Source organism: Lacerta agilis, chromosome 11 (genome assembly GCF_009819535.1).
Source record: "Lacerta agilis isolate rLacAgi1 chromosome 11, rLacAgi1.pri, whole genome shotgun sequence".
In the NCBI taxonomy this organism is placed as follows: Eukaryota; Metazoa; Chordata; class Lepidosauria; order Squamata; family Lacertidae; genus Lacerta; species Lacerta agilis.
The window spans coordinates 28,391,862-28,405,476 of NC_046322.1; the positions used below are offsets into that span (position 1 = coordinate 28,391,862).

The following is a 13,615-nucleotide window of genomic DNA, read 5'->3' on the forward strand; positions in this document are numbered from 1 at the left end:
AAAAGGAAGACCCAACACCCACTTCTGCTCTGGCTGGCATAAGCCTGTCAGAGCTGATACAGCAGTGGACACACCATTCCTCCCAAGTTAGAAATACGTCCTCTATTAAAGTAGCAGTTTGCGACCAGGAGGATTGCCCTACTCCATATATGCAACCTTGAGAGCTTTGGTTCGCAGGACAATTACAGATGACACAGAATACTTGTTCCACACAAGAAATTTATCTTTTTGTGTGACCCCCACATACACTTTAAAGGTAAAGGACCCCTGACAGTTAATTCCAGTTGCAAACAACTCTGGGGTTGCGGCGCTCATCTCGCTTTATTGGCTGAGGGAGCCGGCGTACAGCTTCCGGGTCATGTGGCCAGCATGACTAAGCCAATTCTGACGAACCAGAGCAGCGCACGGAAACGCTGTTTACCTTCCCGCAGGAGCGGTACCTATTTATCTACTTGCACTTTGACGTGCTTTCAAACTGCTAGGTTGGCAGGAGCAGGGACCGAGCAATGGGAGCTCACCCCGTCGCGGGGATTCGAACCGCCGACCTTCCGATTGGCAAGCCCTAGGCTCAGTGGTATAGACTACAACACCACCTGCGCCCCTTACATACACTTACATACACTTAGGAACTCCCAAAGTAGGTTAAGAAAATAGTTACAAAATTACCAAAGTATATTAATATTGAACGCAGTCAAGAGAATGGGGGAAGTCCCCCCCAAAGAAGATTGGAAATTAGATTTAAACAATGATTTCTTAATGTTGTTGTTTAGGTTTGTATAAGTTTCTTTTGTTATTTCTTATGTTATTTTAATGTGTTTGATGTCTTTTATTGTTCTTTGTTGATGTTGGTTATTTGTTTGTATTTGTTGTTTATTGTAGGAAATAAAAATTCTTATAAAAAAAAGGAACTCCCAAAGTGGACATCAGGCAGGTGCCTTTGCTAGATTCATTCTAGCACATGCTTAGAATATTTTTGGTTAAGCAAGTCTCTCCAGACATGCAAAACTTACATTTTTTAATGTCTTTGGTTTTTTTAAGCTACTGTTGATTTTAACCAGATTTGAATATTTTAAAATACCTGTTTTTAACTGTTCTTTGGTGACCACTTTAATTTTTGGAAACTTCTTAGAGATAAATTACAACCAACTGGTGTAGATTAAAAAAAAACAAAAACCTGTAGTAACATTGTTATACCTACTTTTATGCAACTTTACACTTACTCAACACAATTAAGACCATTGGAAACCACCTAGCTTCATATTTCTCTTTTCTCATTCAAGCTGTTGCCCTGCTCCTTGCTGATCAGTGGTGGCCTATTGATGATATTGTAAGAACATCTGTTCCTTCCAGAGAAGGACTTTTGCAGGTAAGTAAAGCTTTTGTTCTGTTAAGTGTGTGTGTAATCTGAGGAGCCATCTAATCCAAACAGAGATACTGCGTAATGTATTCAGAGTGTCTAATTCATATTTACTTGGAACAGAATTGGTGTGTGTCCATGCACAGAGATGTGCAGGCAGTGCTTTCTATAATTTTGATTATGTTTTCGGGTTGTGGCACAGGCGTCTTGTATGTGTCACAGGAAGCTGACTCTGTCTTTTAAAGCATGTATACACTACAAATTTAAGATGGCTCAGCTGATAACGGCTTTTTCCTCAGCAAATCCTGCAGATAATATTTTTGAGTGAGTGGTCAGGCTGCCTCACGTAATGAGCAGCCCTCTCCCCAGACTTCCAGGTCCCATAATCTCATGAAAAAAAGTGACAATAAGCACTGTTTTGCTGGAAAGGTAGGATACAAATTTAACAACTGACAAATAAATTAACACTTTAATGTGGGTCTGCCCTATCATCAGGTGTTCATCTAATTCTTGGCTTTATGGTGTATGTGTTATGTTTATAGAGGACACGGGTGGCGCTGTGGGTTAAACCACTGAGCCTAGGGCTTGCCGATCAGAAGGTTGGCGGTTCGAATCCCCGCGACGGGGTGAGCTCCTGTTGCTTGGTCCCTGCTGCTGCCAACCTAGCAGTTCGAAAGCACGTCAAAGTGCAAGTAGATAAATAGGTACCGCTCCGACGGGAAGGTAAACGGCATTTCCGTGCGCTGCTTAGTCATGAATTGGCTTAGTCATGCTGGCCACGTGACCCGGGAGCTTTATGCCGGCTCCCTTGGCCAGTAAAGTGAGATGAGCGCCGCAATCCCAGAGTTGTCCGTGACTGGACCTAATGGTCAGGGGTCCCTTTTCCCTTTACCATTATGTTTATATTATCTAAAGTATTACAGTTCTCTCGAGATAGTTTACAAATGAAGATAAAAACAAATGGAATAACGTAGTGTGTCATAACCACAAAACCCAAACATATTTTTAGAAAAAAAATTAATCTACCCCTCTTTGCTACCTTGAAAGTAGGGATGTGGATTTCAGCAAAATTTAGCCACGTGGCCTTTTTGGAACAATATTTTCCAATCATAGTCATATTCTTTCTATGGTGAAAATATTCATATTCTTTACTATAGGTGAAAACCATTGGAGAGAGAGTGGTCCTTTATGTGCTAAATAGATTAATTTATCGCAAGCAAGAAATGGAGAAAAATGAATGCCCATTCCTCTGTCACGGTAGCCATGATTATGCGAAAATACTATGGAAGAAAGGAGAGGCAATTGGTTTTTATTCTGTTAAGCTTCCAGGTAAGACTTCCCTTTTAAAATAAAATCACAAAATGCTGTTTAATGAAAGGCAGAGAAAAACAAAGTCCATATTTTTACATTGTTTGAGAACCATGCCTGTAATTCTCTTGCATTTTTACGTTCAGGGTGATAAGTGGTAGTGGCAATGGAGGCAATGCACAAACTGAAAGCCATAACATTATAAAAGCAGCATAAAATAGAAAGCAGAATTAAAATGGCATCTGTGAAGCTTTGAAAAATAATGAGGTCAATAGGGCAATAAAGCTCCTTTTAAAAACATAACTATAAAAAATAATACTTATTTTAACATCTTGCCAATCTAATTCCACAAATAAACCTACAATGGATGTCTGCAAAATTAATTGCACTTGCAGTATTTGGGGGGCCAAATGGATTAATTTCCAGGGCCATTGGTTGCCAAGTGCGATATGTTATATAGTCTTGATGTCTGTTGGAAACTTGATACTTAGGCAGATGGGTTTCTAACCTGCTGTAGCTAACCGCATCTTAGGGGAAGGCAGTAAGCAGATGGCGGTCTTTTTGTGTGTTTGTTCCTGTTGATACTTTGACCTTTGTGAACAGAAGACACTATTTCAAAGTACATTTGGAGTTTACAGTTGGTTTCAGAGATTTGTAGCCTGTTGTTGTTTTTAAATCTTTCCTCTTTGTGGGTAGGATAGTGATTGCTATAAAATCATCCAAATAAGTTGGCTGACCCAAGTATGACCCCTTGCCAACACCTTAGACAAGAAGTAGTGAGGATAAGGTTCTGCAGTAAGTTACTTTGAATACTGTTTGTCCAACCTTGCCACCCCTAATTGCACCCCAGGTTTGTTATGTTAGCCTGGCACTGCCAGAATCAAGAGTAATGGGGTAAGGACAGAAAGGTAAAAAGTTGATACTTGCCAGTGTTAATGTAGGACTAACAGCAATCGCAGGTATGTGGGTGGCGCTGTGGTCTAAACCACTGAGCCTCTTGGGCTTGCCGATCAGAAGGTTGGCAGTTCGAATCCGCACAATGGGGTGAGCTCCTGTTGCTCTGTCCCGGCTCCTGCCTATCTAGCAGTTCGAAAGCACACCAGTGCAAGTAGATAAATAGGTACCGCTGTGGTGGGAAAGTAAACGGCGTTTCCCTGCGCTCTGACTTACATCATGGTGTCCCATTGTGCCAGAAGCGGTTTAGTTATGCTGGCCACATGACCCAGAAAGCTGTCTGTGGACAAACGCCAGCTCCCTCAGCCTGAAAGCGAGATAAGCGCTGCAACCTCGTAGTCGCCTTTGACTGGACTTAACCGTCCAGGGGTCCTTTACCTTTGTTGTTGTTGTTGTTCAGTCGTTCAGTCGTGTCCGACTCTTCGTGACCCCATGGACCAGAGCACGCCAGGCACGCCTATCCTTCACTGCCTCTCGCAGTTTGGCCAAACTCATGTTAGTAGCTTCAAGAACACTGTCCAACCATCTCATCCTCTGTCGTCCCCTTCTTCTTGTGACTAACAGCGATGTTTTAGATACACCTGGAACCAAAGGGCAAAGAAAAGTAATGAGCTGATCAAAGTAGAAGTTACATGCCTGGGCAGCAGTGAAGCTTTTTCTTTTTTTGGGGGGTGGGGTGGGGTTTAGAGAAGGTGCAAAAAGAAAATAGAAGATTTTTGAGGTGCATAACCAAAAATATACCGTAAGTTGCTAAGTTCATAAGCTGTCCAGATAATGATTTTGGGGATGTTACAGAAATGCATGCAGGGCAGAGAGAAAGGGTCGCTTAGTTGTCTTTGAAGAATACCTTGGACACAGCAACCGAATGAATGCTAATCAGAGCTGCTGTTACGATTTCAGGAAGCATATGCGGTGCCTTTCTAACCCAGAGCTACCAGCTTCCGGTCCTTGACACAATGTTTGTGAGGAAGAAACATCGAGGGAAAGATTTTGGGCTCCTGATGCTGGAAGATTTTGTGGATTCTTTCACAGAAGATGCTCTTGGCCTGCGGTTCCCACTCACGTCTTTTATGCTTGTTGGTAAGCCCTTCCGTTCGTCTCATTGCATCAAACCATACTGATACGGATAATGTATTTTTTTTAGTTTCCAGGGTTCTGCATAAAGGGCCATCCAATTATATCCAAATAGAGACAGAAACCTCCTTTATCTCAGGAACCACAGTGCTGAATTGGGTGACAGTATCTTAAGAGGTGTCCAAATCAGCACTGTTTGAAATGCTTCCGACCAGCATCTTGATTCAAAATGGTGTCGGAAGGTTTCTGAACATAGGGCAAAACTTGCGCCTCCCATCTTGGGAACAGTCATGCCAAATTGGCTGACTATATCATCAGAGGCATCTCAATTGGCACAGTTTGGAACTCTGTGTTCCACCCAAGGGACCTGGACCCCTTAGATAGAGTTGGTGCCTGTGGTGGAAAGAAAGCAGGAAGTACACAGACAAGGAAGAAGAGAGAAAAGCCCAAGATATAGTAGTTCTCTTAGACAAATGAAATATATTCTGTATCATGATTGGGAAGCCTGTGGCCCTCCAGGTGATGTTGAATTCCCAGCTCCCATCAGCCAAAGCCAGCGTGGCTAGTCTAGCAGTAACAGGAAGGCCACAAGTTCTCCATCATTGTCCTGAATGTTCCCTCCCTTCCTTGAACCAGCTACAGCCATTAAACACCCCATTTCCTTCTGCAGTCATCACATTTTTGAGTCCCAGTGGCTAGTTTGGGAGATTTGTATGTTTTTGTTTTACTTGACCTGTGGAAATACTGAATGGGAATGTTGGTTTCGGTCCTCATATAATTTCTCTGTTCATAACTTTCAAACAGTGTAGGAATCAGGTACATCAGAATCGGGCAAATGCTTCAAAACAGTATCTGCACACAACTTGGGGAATTGCTAGGAAGATAGGTTTCTACATAAATGTTTCATACCTCTGTTTCTGGATCGGATCTTTTGCGTTCCTGTTGGCTTTACTTGAATTAGACTTGGCTGTATCCTTTTGCATACTTCAAAGTCCTGACCAGGCAATTAAGATAAGACATGCAGTCTGCCATGAAGAGCTGTTCTGAAAGTTTAGGGTCTGAAATCCCTTGGGTGTGGCAATAGAAGAGAAAAAAATTGCAGATATGCTTACTGTTCCCCTGTGTCAGTGTCCCAAAATTTATTTAAACTGGTGGCATTTCATAGATGCTGAAGCTCCTGTTACTTTAGCATTGCTTTCAGTTATCGTATTGGCCTGAATATAAGCCACACCCAAATATAAGCCGCACCTTTAAAATTGGAGGGGGGGGAGGGAGGAGAAAAAATACCCGAATATAAGCTGCTCCCATCCTTGCTGTTCCTGCATGGGGCGGGCGCCACTTTGCCGCGCTCCTGGCTGCATACCGCAAGGTTGCGAATATAAGCCGCACTTTAACTTTTCACGGTCGGAATTTGGGGGGGAAAGTGAGGCTTATATTCAGGCCAATGCGGTATATAGTATTATTAGCCTTGTACCATGTGTTGCTTGGGAATTCTAAAAGGCAAACAAAAACCTGCAGTTTTGAAATACAGTAGGTGGTTAAAATCAGTAGTTTTGAAAGATTCCGTCTGCCACCTTGTTTCAAAACGACATCCAATTGTAACAAAACATAGATGAAAAGCTGCTCCTTGATACCAAGAACTATCATGCAAAATTTGGTTAAAATCAATGTAGTTTTTAAAGGTTCAGTCCACCATCTTGATTCTGCATAGCATCCAGTTTTATCCAATCCTAGTGAGAAACCAAACTCCTTGAGACCAGGTACTATCATGCAAAATTTAGTTACAATATGTTAAGAGATAATCCAAATGCATAGTGAACAAACAACTTTCCAAAACATTCATTAGTTAAAAGGTGCTGCCTTAGCTGTTCAGGAAGGCAAAAAAACATAGATGATTTACAGATATAGGCTGCAAAATGCTTATTGGAAAACTAATTGTGCTTATTTACATGAGACAGTTGGTGTGGTGTTGCAAATAGTAAAAAAAAAAAAAAAGTTTTAAAAATTCAAAATATTCTTATGTAGGGCAATTATCCTGTCTGTGACTGAGCTGACTCTCTCTAACACTTCCTTGGAGAAGTCTTTAAAATAAGTTTGTCATCATGTTGAGGAAGAAAAGTATTTTGTAAAGAATTATGCAAGTACTGAACCCATTTTGTTAATATTTTTTCCTAGCTTGCCAGAAGTACTTTGAACGGTATCCAGGGGATCATGACCTTCTGTGGGAAATTGAAGGCACTGGCAACTTTCACCAGCGGAAAACTGTAGCTAGCATTTTGCAGAGAGAAAGTTTCAAATGCATAGGTATGATGGCATGGTGTAAGCATGGCTGGGGGGGGGCGGATGGGATGAGGTGCTGAAAAATAGACGGTTGCTGATGTGGACCTTGGAGAGAGGCTGTTTTAAATTGGCGTTTGCATATTCTTTTTTCTGAATTTTTCCAAGAGCAGAAGGCTCACAGAAAGAAAACATCGGTTCCCAGGCTGATGAAAGTTTTCTGCAGACTGCCGTGAACACCACAAGTGAGCAGGCATCTGAGCCCAGGGAAACACAGTTAAGTGTAGGTACACAAACTGTTTTCTCTGTTTCAGTTTGGAACTTGTGTGTCCCGTTTATTTTTAACTTCTGAGCAGTTTTGTAGAAGTGAGAAGGAAAAAAAGTTCCAAATCTACCGAATTATTATTTCATTATTATTTATTTTTTCTTTTTTTAATTGATAATTGGATAAATAATTTGGAATGTAATTTGAAATGTTTCAATGTGGTTTTGTTATATTGGAAACTTTAATAAAAATGATTTGGCAAAAAAAGAAGTGAGAAGGAACATCAGGGAACACTTAAAAGTGGTCTTAAAATCGCTGGCAGGATTTGAATAAACATACACAAATTTTATTGGCATAATGTGAATTTGAACAACATGACAATATTTACAGATGTATTACATGCAGAATTAACATATACCAACAAAACAGTTACGGGAGCTGGGGGAAGTCGTAGAGGGGACAAGGGGGGAGGGAGGGGGGAGAAGGGAAAAATGGGGGGAAATCTATTTGATTTTAATGTTTAGAATAGTTATGGATTTAAAATTTCTTTCAATTAAAATTTATATACAAACAAAGGGAACACCAAAAAGGAAGTTTGCTTCGAGTTGGGTGCTCTGCCCCTCCTCCCAAATTTACTTCGACTACATTTGGTGATATTCTTCTTCTATAATTAAAAAATAATGTTTGGAAAGGATATGTGAAGTGCTTCCGCTGTTTTTAGAGGTAACAGGTGCCGCATGTGTAAGCATGTGAAAGCATGTGACAGACTTTTTTAATTTATAAAAGGATTTACTTTTAACCCCCTCATAAAACATCGTCATGCATGTGATGCACATGTTGTTCAGCAACACGTGTATGTTTAAAGCCTTTTACCTAGCCAGTCAGTTTAAGGATTGTTCTGTTTTTAATGGTTCTGTGTTTGGTTGTCTATAACAAAACACAGAACCATTAAAAACAGAAAAAAGCAATCCTTAAACTGACTGGCTAGGTAAAAGACTTTAAACATATACATAGACATACAGTCGTACCTTGGAAGTCAAACGGAATCCGTTCTGGAAGTCCGTCCGATTTCCAAAATGTTCGGAAACCAAGGTGCGGCTTCCGATTGTCTGCAGGACAGTTGGAAGCTGCGGATGCCACCCCGGACGTTCAACTTCCAAAGAACATTTGCAAGCCGGAACACTCACTTCTGGGTTTGTGGCGTTCGGGAGTCAAAATGTACAAGTGCCAAGGCATTAAGTTTCTAAGGTACAACTGTACATACATACATACATAACTTGGTTTGTATATCACCTTCTGTTAGTTCAAACCATGCTCAAGGCAGCTTACAACATGGAAAAAATACATAATTTCAAACAAAACAAGAATAGTCATAAACTAAAACATCAGAAAGTACACAACCAAATTAAACAATTTCCACATTCTTCATAATAAGATCTAAAACAAAGATACAAAAAATAAATAATAGCAACAACTTCCCCTAAACAGTTCCCCAGCCCAAGATTCTGCAGAGGTCTGTTGCCACAAGGTCCAGTCTAACCTATTCAGATGGCACATACTTAGTCAAAACTATCTACTATCTGAAGGTGCTGCTAGACAAGCAGCACTTCACAAAGAACAAGGGCTTATGGTTAAAATAGAGCTAGGGAAAGGGAAAAAATGGAGGCATGGGAATAGACGGGAAAGAATGGGATTATATAAATCACACATAAAGGTAAAGGGTAAAGGGACCCCTCACCGTTGGGTCCAGTCATGGACGACTCTGGGGTTGCAGCGCTCATCTCGCTTTACTGGCCGAGGGAGCAACGGGAGCTCACCCCGTTGTGGGAATTTGAACAACTAACCTTCTGGTTGGGAAGTCCTAGGCTCTGTGGTTTAGACCACAGCGCCACCCGCGTCCCTAAATTGCACATAAGGTAAAGGTAAAGGGACCCCTGACCATTAGGTCCAGTCGTGTCTGACTCTGGGGTTGCGGTGCTCATCTCACGTTACTGGCCGAAGGAGCCGGCGTACAGCTTCTGGGTCATGTGGCCAGCATGACAAGGCCGCTTCTGGTGGACCACAGCAGCGCACAGAAATGCTGTTTACCTTCCCGCCAGAGCAGTACCTCTTTATCTACTTGCACTTTGACGTTCTTTCGAACTGCTAGGTGGGCAGGAGCAGGGACCGAGCAACGGGAGCTCACCCTGTCGCGGGGATTAGAACCGCCGACCTTCTGATCAGCAAGCCCTAGGCTCTGTGGTTTAACCCATACTTCATCTTAATTACGATATAAGGTATAGGAACTAGGGGGGTGAGGGAGCAGGAGTTTCTAAAAGATCAGGAAAAGAAATACGGGGTGAGGGATGATGTGGAAGTGGAACAATGAACAGAAATGAGATTAGGATAGAGACTGAGAAAAAGGGGGCTTGTGGGTGCCATGAAGTTTGCCACAAAGCACCTCTGGCAGAACCCAGAGTTCAAGCAGTCCTGGCACACAAAGACTCTTCAGGGACCTTTGGCTGTTGCCACAGAGCAGGCACCTGGGCAGAGGTGAATTGGGTGATGGCTTTGCCTTAGGCAGGTGATGGAGGGGAAACTTTGACTCCCTTTCATAACCTTGCCTGTGAAAAGGAAGGAAGCAGCTGGCACAGCTTGCGCTTTTCAGGGTGGTACACCCTGAAAAGGGTAAGATAATACCTCTCTTGTATTTCACACAGACAACAAAGGGAATTAAATTAACTTTTGTCAAAATCCAGATGGTGTGTATAATTGAATATAATACGAATGCAAGAAAATGTGCCGCCAATGTCATAAGTCCAAGGATCTTCAGTAGTGTGTCATTTATTTATTTTTAAGCTTGTTGTTTCTCTCTCCCAGGCTGATGCTCATAAAAACAAAGATGGCTTAGAAGTATTTGAAGGCACATCCGAAGGTAAAAGAAGTCTAGCTTGCATGATTTCTGTTAGAGCTTTCTTGCAGTCCATAATATGCTCCATCACCACCTAAGCTTTGTGTTCTTCACTTTTAACTAATGCCTCTGCATTGCAGTGATGCAATACCAAAGAGAGATTTCTTTTTTAAGAAGTCAAAAACCATGCATTGGAAAAATTGGCACATTTTAACTTACGTTAATGGAGCACTGGGTAGTGGGGGAGAGAAATCAAGTAGAGCGCTTAGTAACTTGTTTATTCCCAGGTGGTGGTTTTTTAAAAAAAATCGTATAATGCACAAAATTCAAATGAGTTGAGTACAATCCAAATAATAACCAAGATTCAGAATACTTAATTAAATTGCTCAATAGGAAATAGAGTAGTTTATGATCCAGAAAATAAAAAATATAAACTAATTCCAAAACATTTCTACTTAATCTGGAATATCTGTTATGAGTGCACATCTTGATTGTTTTTCAAGTTCCAAAAAGTTGTTACAAAACTGTTCCAATTATAACACAAATCCTTAGTTTCCAAATACACTCCCAATCTTCTCTGACCCTCACTAAATGAATGAGTTTAGCCATGTAGAGGATTTGCCCAATAGGCTCCAGTCAGCCCTCCGCTTTAGGCCCATTTACTTGATTCCACTTGCTGTGCCTTGAACTCACTGCTGTACGTAAAACAGTACGTAAACGTGCAGGTTTATTTCAAAGATAAAATGACCTGGAAATAACTCCCATAGAACTCAATGGAGTTTGCTTCTGAGTGCATGGTACATGCATAGGAGTGCAGTGTGGAACTTGCACAGTCACGGGAAAAAGAAAGTTCACCCTCTTTGAATTCTGTGGTTTTACATACGAAGACATAATAATCTGTTCCTTAGCAGGTCTTCAAACTGGGTAAATAAAACCTCAGGTGAACAACAGCACATAACATATTACACCGTCTCATGATTTCTTTAACAGAAATAAAGCCAAACTGGAGAAACTACAAGTACACCCTTACTGCTTCCATAGGAATTAAGGGGCTAAGCAGCAGATAGGTGCTGCTGATCAAATGCCCTTGCTTAATTGATCACCAGCAAGTCTGCCCTTATACACAAAGTAAAGGTATTCTTAATTTGAAGAATGCTCAGATAATAGTGCTACCTGTCTGTTGCATTTGCTTTGGAGAATGGGCAGTTCTTTATGTTGCTCCCCTCTGAACCTACAAAAGGCGTATGTAAAATCTTTGTTCCTGTGGATGTCACTGAAGGAGGAGCCACTGCTTGTACCAAAAAGTAGTAAAAAGCATAGGAAAATACACTTCAAATTCCTAGGAACCAGCACTTGTTTTTTAAGATGGCTACACAAAACTGTAAAAATACTTGATTTCTAGCACCAGCAGCACAAGGTTAGCGCAGGCTGGGTTTCTAGGCATGTTCAAGCTTTGTGACATTATTTACCTGCATTCAAATCTGAGCGTGTGGGTTTTTCTTCCCCTCAGAACTTAATGCTGCTCAGCTTTCTACACGATCACGAGGCAATAATCTCAAACGTCCAAAATTGGGGAAAAGGTTCCAAGAGCCTGAAATTGTTGAAGATGAAGATATAAATGTTTTTCAAACACCAGAAAGCAGGTATACTTGTGTGTGTGTATGTGTTGTATAAGAAATGTAGGGTCTCTGTTGTACTGAATTGTACAAAGGAATGGCATATATGCAGAGCCGTCTCATCCATTGGGGCTGGTGGCGCGGCGCGCCAGGGCGCAATGGCCTGGAGGGCGCCTCCGTCCTCCAGCCCCGCTGGCAGCGCCTGCCGGCAGCGCCCTCTGACTCCCGGCAAGGGAGCTGGCCGGCCACGCCACGCCCTCTGGCTGCCCAGCAGAGCACAGGAGCACAGCTCTGCGCGCCCTTCCAGCGCTTCCGGGACGGGAGGCGAGGGCGGCCGGCTTGCGCTCCCGCGCGCAGCCGGCCGCCCACCCAATGGAGCACAAGCCGCCCGGCTGCGCCTCGCCATCCGGATGCGCGCGGGAGCGCGAGCCGGCCGCCCTCGCCTCCCGCCCCGGAAGCGCTGGAAGGGCGCGCAGAGCCCCGCGCCGCTCCAGCGCCACGCCCCTCATCCCCCGCTCGCCCACCCCCCTCCCAAGGGGCGGCAAGCGCGGGAGGGAGGCGGCGGAGAGGCGGCATGGCGGGGGCGCCGGAGGGATAGCCACGCCAGGGCGGCAGATCCCCTTAAGACGGCTCTGCATATATGCTTGCGTAGTTGTAGATGTATTGAAATCTTGATATGTGGTTCGTTGTTGTTATTATTACTACTCATACTATTTATTTATTCAGTTGATTATTTGCCCTTCACCATAAGATCCCCAGGAGAGTTTCGACAATTTCAACTACAGTATCAAAAACAGTTTCAAACGAAGGAAATTTGTTGCAAGGAAAGGCTTGTTAATGTTTATTTTTTTATTCCTTGTCATTAACCTATCAGAATTAAAAGAGACTCTGCATGCCAAATAAAGTTTTTAACCCTGATTTTTCACCTATCTAGAATTCTGACAATGTAATCCTATACATGACTGCTTGAAATTAAGTCTCGTTGAGTTCAATAGGAATGGAGCCTTTATCCAATTTAGTGTGTATAAGGTTGTAGCCTCACTGAGCAAGGTCTGCTTGCTGGAGGGAGTTAGGATTGTGTTGAGGTGTTTTCCAGTGGAGAAGAGCAGTAGAAAAGAGCTCATTTAGCAAGGTGGGAATCTCTACTGTGGAAGCCGTTATTTCACCTGCAGAAAGCTCCACAGGCTTGGCCTGTGTTTCGGGGGCAGCATAGTAGAGAGGCAGCCTTGGATCTGCTGGATCCATTTCCCTTTCATTCTCTGAAGAGGCTACGGGATCAGGCTCCCTCATCCATGGCAGTCTGGAGTTGGCATAAATAATTTCTGCTCATAGGAACAAATGCAATAAATTGATTTTTATAAAGTGTCATTCGAAACGAAATACTTCCTTGATTTTTAAAAATGTTTTGTTGCATGAAGTTACTGGTTGGGTTTGTCTGTATGCCACACTGATTGATTATCCGCTGCCTAATTTCATTTGCGTCCCTCACATTAAAAGTGTGCATTTCAATATTACATATACAGTACCTTGAGTATTTCACATTCATTTTTCTTGTTGCTGCACAGACCAGAACCTGATACACGCGTATCTGAAAGTTCGGAAGAGGTGATGGAGATGGAAGAAAATGTGGTTGAAAGTGAGCAGGAGGTGTTAGTTGAAAACCAGAAACAACCAGCCCAAGAAGCACCACAGATGTGTCCTGCATCTGAGAAGCAAGATGATAAAGAGGTGTGATTTGAATATATTAAGAACAATTTGTCTGTTTGAGGCTCTGACAACTCTTTTTCCTGCCAAGTGTGACAGAGGAGTAAGCCATGGGCTTCCACCTGCTATTGCCTTCTCTGCTTGGACAGAAGGCTTTGTATGAACTGAGA

At 42.5% G+C, this 13,615-nt stretch overlaps 1 protein-coding gene across 5 annotated transcripts in view; it reads left to right on the forward strand.

Annotated features, from left to right (window-relative positions):
* The window catches only part of FAM169A (family with sequence similarity 169 member A), a 37,759-nt gene that overhangs the window by 22,078 nt on the left and 2,066 nt on the right, over positions 1–13,615 (forward strand). For all 5 annotated transcript variants that reach the window (XM_033163823.1, XM_033163821.1, XM_033163824.1 and 2 more), the window contains exons 5-12: positions 1,281–1,366; positions 2,515–2,686; positions 4,520–4,699; positions 6,869–6,997; positions 7,144–7,253; positions 10,095–10,149; positions 11,636–11,768; positions 13,307–13,469. In XM_033163823.1, coding sequence (XP_033019714.1) covers positions 1,281–1,366; positions 2,515–2,686; positions 4,520–4,699; positions 6,869–6,997; positions 7,144–7,253; positions 10,095–10,149; positions 11,636–11,768; positions 13,307–13,469 — 1,028 coding nt within the window. The remainder of the gene's footprint in view (positions 1–1,280; positions 1,367–2,514; positions 2,687–4,519; positions 4,700–6,868; positions 6,998–7,143; positions 7,254–10,094; positions 10,150–11,635; positions 11,769–13,306; positions 13,470–13,615) is intronic.